This window comes from Hyperolius riggenbachi, chromosome 6 (genome assembly GCF_040937935.1).
Source record: "Hyperolius riggenbachi isolate aHypRig1 chromosome 6, aHypRig1.pri, whole genome shotgun sequence".
NCBI lineage: Eukaryota > Metazoa > Chordata > Amphibia > Anura > Hyperoliidae > Hyperolius > Hyperolius riggenbachi.
In genome coordinates this window covers 30,873,589-30,884,728 of record NC_090651.1, presented here as the reverse complement: position 1 = coordinate 30,884,728, position 11,140 = coordinate 30,873,589, and the positions used below count along the sequence as shown (strand labels likewise).

Genomic DNA, 11,140 nt, shown 5'->3' with positions numbered 1-11,140 from the left:
ATGTGAAATCTCACACAAGCTGAGATCACCTCCCCTGTGACATCATCAGTAGCAGCCTGTGTTTTGTTTTTTTATCTCCTCCACCAGTCTGCCCGATTCGGTCCCGGCAATATGAAAGGAAGGGAGGGGTTCCTCCAATAAATGTAAAATATTTTATATTTGTCATCATGCAGCTGAAAAAAGGCTGCTTTTTATTATTATAATTTAGAAAATAGATTTTGTTTCTGAAATCTTGCATTTTTAATTTGGGTCCACTTTAATCCCAGTCACCCGATGACCAACTGTGCAACGTTTGAGAACCCTGCCATTAACAGTGTTATGGCCCATACTCACGAGGGACTTTTGTCGCCTCAACACGCGGCGCGCGCGTGTTGCGGCGACAGGTCGCCCGTGAGTATGGGCCGTCGCACACGCGCGCACCCCGAACTGTCGCCCGCCGCTCATGTCGCCATGCGATTGAAACTTTCAATCGCATGGCGACAGTCGCCGCTGCCCCCCCGCCGCAACTGTCGCTAGTCCGCGTGAGTATGCGGACTAGCGACAGCAACCTCCATGTAGGTACATGGAGCTTCCGGCGGGGGGAGGAGGAACGTCAGCGACAGCTTCCGCCTTGCCGCTGGTCCCTCTTCCGTGTGTGTACGCGGAGGGACCTGGCGAGAAGCTGTCGCCGGCCTGTCGCCCACACGCTCACGTGTGCTGGCGACAGGCCACATTTCTCGCCCGTGAGTATGGGCCATAAGAATGGCTGCAGTTTACATTTTCCCAGTGAAATTTGTATTTGTCTCCGCCCACTTTTTGGTTATAGGGATATAAAGTATCCTATATGTTATTCCAGGTAATGTACTATGTGTGTGCCAAATGTCATTCAAATCCGTTCAGCCATTGTTGGGTGATTGAGTAACAAACATCCAAACTTTTGCATTTATATTAGTGGGATAGTTTTGATGATTATGGCTTACAGGTTATGAGAACCCCAAAATCAAAATCTCAGACCATTAGAATATTGTGAAAAGGTTCAATATTCTAGGCTCAAAGTGTCAGACTCTTATCAGCTAATTCATCCAAAACACCTGCAAAGGGTTCCTATTTCATAGATTAGTTTCACCCTTTAATCTGAATTACTGTAATAAATGGACTTTTTCAGGGTATTGTAATAAATGGACTTTTGCACGATATTGTAATTTTTCGAATTCTACCTGTAAATATGCCGATCTCTGAGCCTCCAGAAGCAGATTGCCAGTTTTGTGAACAGGACCCCAAGCAACTGATTGGCTGTTAGCCGCAGCACTTTAACCTTTATTTTTTTTTTTACCAGTCAGAATGCCGTGCACATCCGACTTGCCCATTGAAAGGGTTAAGCCTAATCCAGGCATCTTCCTGGGCTGCCAGCATTGTGCTGTAACAAACGTATCTGCACGAGTTGCAGATCCGCGAGCTGAAATGCTGAGGACAGGCGATCTCCAGTCCTGGGTATTAAGCATTTTCTGAAGCACAGCCAAATCAGGGGTTTATACTTTCAGAATACACAGCTTTAATCTGATGCTGAGCTCGCAACACCACTTTCAAAGGCTGATGATGAAAATACAGTTTGAGTTTAGACAAAATTAAAAAACAACAAAGAAAGAAAAACAAAAGAAAAAAATGGGAGAAAAACAAAAAACAAAAACAAAAAGGAAAAACAAACCAAATGACACGCAAACAAATTATACATGGTAATGATTACATAAACATAAATGTAACACGAACATTTGTTAATCCCTCGAGAGTCGGCAGCCAGCCGCGTTGTTGAGTTGCAGTCGTCTCCTGGACCTCAGAGGGGGGGGGGTTGTTCTACACAAAAACAACAAAAAAGTTCCAACGGTGTGTACTCACTGGGAATACACTGTAAAAATGAACAAAAAGATTAAAAAGTTCAAACATCGCATGACTAACTGCGAAGCGGTTCCAGAAGCAGAGTGGGCAAGCTGCGATCCTGCACCTGTCGAGGCTCAACAAGGCATGCTGGGACTTCTTGTGCCCCCCCAATCAGCAGCTGTAGCTCTGCAGACCGGCCCACGCCGCTTCATGCGGAACCTTCCTGCGACAATAGAGTCCACATTACACAGAGACCTAAGGCCATGGAATTCCATTTCCAATGGAAAGAAATAATATTATATAATTAATTATAATAATAATAAAAGGTGCAAATAATTCCTCCGCTCAGGGAGGAGCCAGAAGCCCAGCAAGGGGCCCTTCTGGTAGCCAAAGGTTTAAAACTAGTTGTGTGCCAGTACTTTAAAACGCAGAGTGCTTCCTCCAAAGTCTGTGATTCGTCAGGGATCGCTTTGGCACCGTCATGCTCCGCCCCTGAAGGCCTTGCCTTTTTTGCATAAAGAGGGGGTTCGGTTTCCTTTCTCCCCACAAGCGATGTTTCAGAGAAATAACGTCCGGCAGGAGGAAGAGACAACATTTTACGGACATCTTAGCGGACGCCCCCTGCTGTGAGCGCGGACAGGAGCGCCTAATCCCAAGGTCTACGGAGAAAGCAAACGAAAACACCGGCAGCCACCGTCTTCAGTCCGGACCCCCGTGAGGATTCAAAACAACTCATAGAACGATGCAAGGCTCCGCCCCTACACACTGATGGACAAACCCCCCACAAATTCACTTGGAACGACAGGACAGGCTACTCAGGGGGGAGGAGGAGACAAGGAAGGTGCGGAGTATTGACAAGGCAGGAAACAGAACCATTAGATTTAACATACATTAACAGGACTTGTATCCGACGACGGGAACACAAGTAAACAGTATTGTTTGGAGAACGTTGGGATTGGAGGGGAGTAGTAATCATGTGATGAACACGAGTCACTGCTTTACCCTCCCCCCCAGGCTGTTGTCTGATATAACACGGATTCCTCCCAACATCAGAGATCCGGTACACAGCGCACGTCGCCCGCGAGCAAGCAGGTTCAATAATCGGTGTGCAATCTTCTAATACGTATGCTTGTGGCTCTTTGGGTTCAGGCGGAGGGAACCCTGGGCAGCCGATGTCCATGTTGTGCAGGGTCTGCGAGATGCTCAGTTAGTCTCGTAGGAAGAGAGCAGCGCTGCATCCACCGGTTCCATGCAGGAGGGGCAAGTGAAGGAGCGCATTAGCCAGTCGTCTATACAGTCCATGTGGTAAATGTGCATGCAGGGCAGGAACCGTATGGGGTCGCCATACACAAAGTCCATCATACAGATCACACACCTGCAGAGGGGAAAAACAAACACACAGCAAACGCGTTAAGGTGGAGTTACAAGAAAGAGGAAACGCATAGCTTACCCTACCGGGATACCTATTATAAATGTATGTGTGCTGCCCATACAGGAGGAATGAATATACAGGTGGTCCCTGGTTAAAGAGGAACTATAACCAAGGATTGAACATTACCCCAGTCAGTAGCTGATACCCCCTTTCCCAGGAGAAAGATTTGCCTTTTCTCGAATAGATCATTGGGGTTGGGCTGTATGGCTGATATTGTGCTTAAAGAAATACTGTAGGGGGGGGGGTTGAAGGAAAATGAGTTGAAGTTACCCGGGGCTTCTAATGGTCCCCCGCAGACATCCTGTGCCCGCGCAGCCACTCCCCAATGCTCCGGCCCCGCCTCCGGTTCACGTCTGGAATTTCAGACTTTAAAGTCTGAAAACCACTGCGCCTGCATTGCTGTGTCCTTACTCCTGCTGATGTCACCAGGAGGACACGCCGCAGACACAGACCATACCGGGGGACCATTAGAAGCCCGGGTAAGTTCAACTCATTTTCCCCCCCGACCCCCCTACAGTATTCCTTTAAAACCTTCCCACAGTGTGGTGTGACACAGGTCCTGACAGTTTCCTGTCTGTGAAACTTATTGCATTGTAAGACATAATGGCTGTTTCCAACTGCCAAGCAACCAGGATCTCCCTCTGTGCAGGTGTATATCTATATAAAAAAAACAAACAAGAAAACCCCCCTTTGATTGTATCACAGTGTTAGGGCGTGCGGTTATAGATAATGGTGGTGCATTTTTTTCCATGTCTGCCAGTAGTAAAGATGATGAACCACAGGCTGATTGTGGATCTAACAATATAAACAAATTACATGGCGAATATCAATCATTTCTGGATCTCTCTATTTGTTAACTACTCATTTTGCAATGTATTGATTTATCCCCCCCCCCCCCCCCCTTTCGCTAAAGTTCCTCTTTAACAACGAGATAGGGAAGGTAGGTTCGTTCTTAACCTGAATCTATCCGTAAGTCAAAACACTGTGCCCTTGCTGTCCCCTGTACCTCCTCTATGCCCCCCTGCACCTCCAGTGTCCCTCCAACTGTCACCTCTGTCCCCCTAAGCCCCCAGTGCACTGCAGCAAAATGTGATTTTACCAGTTTAAAAACCATTTTTTCATTGAATTGTTTAAAACTGATTTTCTGAAAAACTACAGGGCCTTTTTGAATTTTTTTTTTCACTTGTTCCCATAGAATCAAATTTCACATTTTCAAGCTGTATGGGCGGGTTGTTCGTAGAGACACTGAAGCCAGGCTAAATTCCCTTTTTTAACTTGTATTTATGTTCATCACTATAACTCAAGCTAAATTGCCGCTATCCAGCGGCAAAATGAGAGGTTAATACCCCCCAAATCCCCTCTGTTCCGTCCGGGGAGCGCTTCCTGAATGAGGCAGAGCTAATGGCTGTAGCGCTGCCTCTCAGCACGTCAATCCCGGCTGATCGTCGCCTCTCCTTGCCCCTCTCAATCTGCCTTCACAGAGAGGGGCGGGGGAGAGGCGGAGATCCGCCGGCAGATTGACACGCATGGAGGCAGAGCTGCAGCCGTAAGCCGAATTTAGCCTGGCTTCAGTGTCTTAAAGGAATCATCCGGAAAAAAAAAAATCAGCCTTACTCACCTGGGGCTTTTCTCCAGCCCCTTGCAGCCGACTTTTTCACGCTCACTGCTCTGTTTTCCGCCGCCGTCCTGCGGGGAGCACAGTGCAGAGGCCAACCTCCAGGTCATCCTTACTGCGGCTGCATGAAGCGCCGCTGTCACTCATGGCCACGTGGTCCGCGGCGCACTGCGCAGTAGTTCTGTGGCGGAGAGGTCGGCGTGGGACAGTTGGCTGCAAGGGGCTGGAGAAAGTCCCAGGTGAGTAAGGCTGATTTTTTTTTTTTTTGTCCGATGATTCTTTAAGTTCGGTGTTGGTAAGTCTGGGACTAACCATATATTCTTTATCACGCTTATTACGGGTTTTCAACAAGGGAGTCCGCTGTACAAACTCAGAGAAACAAAGTGCAGCAGAGCGCGAGGCACATGTATATGCCCCATGGGTATGTGCACAGCACCTGAACTGTAGAGAATCCCTCCGGACTGCAGCTCAAGAGAGCAACGGTTAGGTTTGTGTTTACAACCATTCCTCTTTGGCAGGAAGGATCCCCTGTGTATCCGCACCTGAGATCTGCTGGTTTTGATCACAGAGACATTGTTCTGGTGTTCACTCTATTCTATCAGTCTTTGATATGCTTGCAAGCTTACACACTATTGTTTCTACTCAAGCTGTAACTATATTTTACAAATAAATAAGCGCTTGCAGCCATATCCCTCCGTTTGCAAAGTCTCTTGGGTTTTTCAACAAGAAAGCCATAGTTCTTGAACAGCCAGGTGTGGAGAGCTAAATCCATGTTCCAGATAGGTCAAACACCATACAAGCAGTATAAAAAGATAAAACTACAATAGCTCTCATCAGTACTGTATACGTAGGGAGCCTGGAACCCTACACATATAATGATTTGTCAAAGATTGCAAAATTACTTTAAATTGAACTCTGTTACAAAGGGAAAAAACACCTTTAAATGAACAGACTAAACATATATATTAAAGCTCTGTCACTGAGCTGTATCCTCAAGTGGCTCAGAAGCTGATCGCCTCTCATAGGCTGATGTCTAGGACAGGCGATCATACTGATTGGCTCTCCGGGGGAAGGGTGGGATTGAAAATTAAAATAAAACAGATTTTTTTTTTTATTATAAATAAAATTTAAAAAAAAAAATCAGCAGCAATCAGACGCCACCAACAGAAAGCTCTGTTGGTGGCAACCAAAGGAGGAAATATGAATTTGTGTGCCGAGTTGTATGGCTCTGCAGCGAGCTGTTAAAGCTACAGAGCACTGAATTGTAACAAATAGCCTGGTCACTAGGGGTGTGTGTAAGCCTGTGGGCCTCAAGTGGTTAAACAATACCAGTTGCCTGGCAGTCCTGCTGATCTTTCTGGTGAGTAGGATCTAATGCTGGGAATACACCATGAGATTTTTCAGCAGATTTACTGTCCAATCGTTTTTCCGACCGATTTCCATTCACGTCTATAAGAAATCGATCGAGAAAAACGATCAAATATTAGATCGGATCTGTCGGAAATTATCTATCGAACCATCCATCTGCCAAAAAATCTCATGGTGTATTCCCAGCATAAATCACACACCTGAAACAAGCATGCAGCTAAACTTGTCAGATATGTCACAGACATCTGATCTGCCACATGCTTGTTCAGGGTCTATGGCTTAAAGTATTAGAGGCAGAGGATCAGCAGGAACGCCAGGCAATGTGTATTGTTTAAAAGGAAACACACGTTAACCTCCATATATCCCTCTCACCTGTAATGTGTGTGCATACCTCCTATCCCGTGTAAAAATCCGTAGTTCGTTTATTTATTGTATGAGCTGCAAACCACCATGGTTTTGTATTGTTAACTGTTGTATTGTTTATTGTACTTCCTGTATGCGGTTGTACAGCGTCACAGAAGATGCTGTAGGATTATAATAATATAAAGGTATCTGTACATATAGCGATTTTGATTCCATTGACAGAGCGATCAACTTTAAAGGGCGATCAACTTCAGTGTGATTGATCAAAAGTGGATGGACTAGTGACCCACGCACTACAAGCGATATCCTATGCGAATCACCTTTACTATTCGATCTGACCGATGGCGTCTCCATGCTCTGAATGCCAAAATTGATTCAGAGTCGATTGAATGATATGCGAACAGTAGCCGATTCCTGTGCGATCAACCGATATCTTCCATCCACCTCAAATGACTTACCTAGTCGATTCAACACATCAGCCACTTTTCATCGATTGGACACACTGAAACACTTGATTCTTTCTCTTTTAGCTGCCCGTGCCTCAGAAGACGTATGGGCAGACCCACCACGAGGCAGACAGATCTGAGCAGAGAGAGATCTGTTGGCTGTCCATACACCACAGGCCGATCCCCGATCGATTTCAGCATAACATTGGAGCAGGTTAAGCCGTATATCGGCTGTATCCTGCACCCAAGTCTCCCAGCAGCGAGCGCTCTCGTACGCTTCCGTCGCTCGTCCCAATATCTCACACTGTTACCACCACGCACCTGATCAAGCAAGTCGGCCCTATATTTTGCAGCATGTCCAATAGATACATGCAACCAATTTCGCCACAAAATTGATGCTCTTGGCAGCACCAACTTTCATCTGATCCGCTTATAATTATCAAATCGTATGGCCGATCGGCCGCCACGTCGCCTGAGGTATGGCCAGCTCTCGGGCACTTTGTTATTATGGAACACGATCCGTGGAAAGTAAAGCAGACTCACTCTCTGATTTTCTTCTCCGAGCCGTCCCGTCCAGGGTCGTATACCCCCTTAGGTAGGTGCTGAATCAGGCCTATTCTCTGCGCTATTCGGATCTGCTCCTCCTCTGTCAGTTGTGTAGCTAGTCGGGTCTGACTTGGGGTTGGGTGGTACACCGGTACTGGCGCCTGCTCCTGCAAAACACAGGGAGAGTTTATGAAATAAACAGACAACGTAGGGGAAGAAAAGAAAATTCAATTTTGTAAAACAGAATCTGCCACAATAGTTGCTTACTGCGCATGTATTAATTCCATTGTTCACTGCTTCAACTCAACCCTTGGAGAGGATTCAACGTGATGGAAAATGACGCATTTCAATTTTATTGACTGTATTTCAACATGGAGGAGCCCATTTGAGCTGTGTGACCAGCTTGAGACACGAGGCAGAGTATCTCTTGGTACGATCTCACACCGCGCTGTGTCTGCCTTGGACCATTTGCAGCCAATTGATGATCTGATATCTGTAGGCCAGCTGTAGCTGGGAGCTCCCTACCTCTCCCATGGCACACACAGGAGCATTCCTCCCTCTCTCATCTTAAAAAAATTGGGACACTTTAAGACACACCCCTGCCACACCTCTAACCACGCCCCACCACACCCCTTGCCATGCTCATCACAAAGAATTTAGAAGCAAAAGATGTAGGTTTATCGTTTAAACTGCACTGGTCCTTCGATTATCATCAGTTTTCCTTCATTTTAGCATTTAAAATTAAAGGGAAACCGAGGAGGCTGCCATATTTATTTCAGGCAAGCAAGGGAGGAAATGACATCAGGATTGGCTTCAAGATAAACAGTTAAAATGGAGAATCCTAAGACAGATTCTTTTTTTTTACCGTAGAAAAATCATTAAAATCAAAATGTGGACAGTGCAATGCATAGGTTATGTAAGTAGAGAAAGCGTGCATCTACTTATACATGGGTTTTTTTTTCCTGAGATAGTATGGCTGACAGCTCCTCTTTAAAGTCTTCCTGTTCATAACATTGGGGTAGAGAGACAAAAAGGTACTTTTTGCTTGGGGTGCCAAAATGGTGAGAACCAGCCCTGGTTTTAGCAGTAATTTTACCTCATAAAATCCATCAATACACCTGATTGGTGATTCGCTCTGTCGAAGCATCTCCCTTTCACCACACAAAATCTTCAGCGTTAGCGTTCCACAAGCCACGCATCTATGGGGGATGCTGAGCAGTCTCTCACACTCAGTTTCACACAGCTTACTGAAGCGGGCTGAAGTGTGTGGGTTTGTCATATCAGGGCTTGATCTGGAGTTGGATGGAGAGGTCTGACACATACGATTATCTGTGGGGATGGTTGCCCAGGCTTACGTTGTCATGTGCCAGACAGCTTAGTCTGCTTCCTGGCCAGCTGTCTCCAGAGGCCATGCCAGTTGCTGCTGTCTCACACCATTAAGTCACCAGTCTGCTGACACGCCTGCGATAAAAGAGGCTTCCGTCTCCTTCATGCCTGGCAGCTCTGAGGAGATGCAGCCAGCTCAGCGGACTGGAAAACAGACATATAATGGTGGGGCCCTCAGGACTATCTCTGTAACCCTTGAAACAATTCCTCTTTTCTTTTTACACGACTGTAAGATATACAGGTGTATAAATTCTTATGCTGAGGAGAGACTTACCACTGAGGTGTAAACCTGTGCTTAAAGTAAACCTCCGAACTAAAAATCTACTCAGCAGAACTGAAAAGGTTTGGTGTTTCTTTAACAGTTTCACAGCAACAGAACTTTGTTTTTCTTACCAAAGCATCATTTTTTGCTGCATTGTTAGATAAGCTCCACCCATCTAAGAAAACTGCCTGGGCTTTTTTTCCCTGATGCTGTGCAAAGCATGATGGTATTTCCTATGTTATTCATGTTGCCTAGCAACTGGGAGGGGTGATCAGCCAACAGGACAGTTGGAACTGTGTCTCAAGCTCCCTGTCACCTCCTTTCAACCAAAAAGATGGCTACCCTCATGAAATCAAACATTTGTGTGTTTTTGTAAAACAGGGTGGGTAAAAGATTACCTATCTATTTTAATTCAAATAACTAATGTAACTTAATGACAGTATGTTTGTTTAGGCTGGAGTTCCTCTTTAAGATGTGAGCGAGTTAAGGTAGCCATACATCTAGCGATGATGGGCAGATTCGACCAAGAGACAAAACTCTCTCTTATTGAATCTGTCGGCTGTCCATACACTGCAGGCCAATTCCTGATCAATTTCATGCTGAAATCGATCTGGCATCAGCATTGTGAGGCCGCATCGCCAGCCCGACACTGTCCCCCGTAATGTCCGATGTGCTCCCCAGTGCCCCGTACTATACCTGTCCGAGTCAGTTGCTGGCTCCATCTTTCATCCATGCACGCACCCATGTGGGTTCCGTGTATGGACGGAGCCATCGGCGGAGACAGACGGGTAATGTATAGTGCACTCTGGTGGGGTTGGGGCGGCACGCATTGCACATTAGGGGAGGGGACAGCGTTGGGAGTTTCATTGCTTGTCTTATCTCTTACGGTTATCGCCGCGCAACTGATCGAGCAAGTCAGCCCTACATCTTGCAGCATGCCTGATTCATGCAACCAATAATCTAATCAGATGGTCGATCTGCCGCCAAGTCGCCTGATGTACAGCCATCTTTACACCTTTCCGGTTGTCTTCAGGAAATAAAATGCACCTGGCGTAGCACTCCAAAGCTACGTACATCCTTTCAGTTACTGTCGCCTGAAACCATCGTTGGTGATCATTTCATATCATAGTTTATGAGCGTTTGCTCAACCGAGGGTGATGAGCGGCATACACGGATTGTATAAACACACTGGGTAGAATGTGGGAAGGCTTTACTACTAGTTGAGCAATGGAGGGGAAATGGGCAGAAAGGCCTAGTGCACACCAGAGCGGTTCTGCTGCGGTTTGCGATCCGCTTGCGGGTGCGGATCCGCTAGGGTAATGTATTTCAATGGGCTGGGGCACACCAGAGCGGGAGGCGTTTTGCAGAAACGCATACTCCCGGGCTGCTGCAGATTTTGGATTGTGGATGCGTTTCTGCCTCAATGTTAAGTATAGGAAAACCGCAAACCGCTCTGAAAAACGGCAGTTCAGAGCAGTTTGCCAGGCGTTTTTGTTACAGTAGCTGTTCAGTAACAGCTTTACTGTAACAATATATGAAATCTACTACACCAAAACCGCTTCACAAAACCGCAAAATGCTAGCTGAAACGCTACAGAAAAATAAGAAAAAGCGTTTCAAAATCTGCTAGCATTTTGCGGATCTGCTAGCGGTTTTTGGTGTGCACCAGGCCAAAGAGCAGAAAGCTGAGCTGCAGTTTTGGCCACAAATCATAGCTCAGCATTAGAAGAAGGTGGTGGGTGGGGGTCTGAAAATCTCTGTATTGAGGAAGCCACTCCTACTCTTCTGGCAGGAAGGAGTTACAGTATGCAGGCAGCCAGGTACACTTACATTTATTGCAAAGAGAAAAGATGTTCAGGGCCCCAAACG

General features: G+C 46.3%; 1 protein-coding gene across 2 annotated transcripts in view; it reads right to left on the bottom strand.

Moving 5' to 3' along the window:
* Positions 1-1,507: 1,507 nt before the first annotated feature.
* The window catches only part of RNF11 (ring finger protein 11), a 57,744-nt gene continuing 48,111 nt past the window's right edge, over positions 1,508-11,140 (bottom strand). Inside the window, exons 1-3 of one of the 2 annotated variants that reach the window (XM_068239063.1) lie at positions 8,721-8,904; positions 7,622-7,791; positions 1,508-3,229 (exon numbers count right to left, since the gene is read on the bottom strand). In XM_068239063.1, the coding sequence (XP_068095164.1) occupies positions 3,058-3,229; positions 7,622-7,791; positions 8,721-8,903 (525 nt within the window). In that variant the 5' untranslated portion in view covers position 8,904 and the 3' untranslated portion in view covers positions 1,508-3,057. Of the gene's footprint in view, positions 3,230-7,621; positions 7,792-8,720; positions 8,905-11,140 lie in introns of those variants that run through there. The other variant, XM_068239064.1, reaches the window with a different exon arrangement.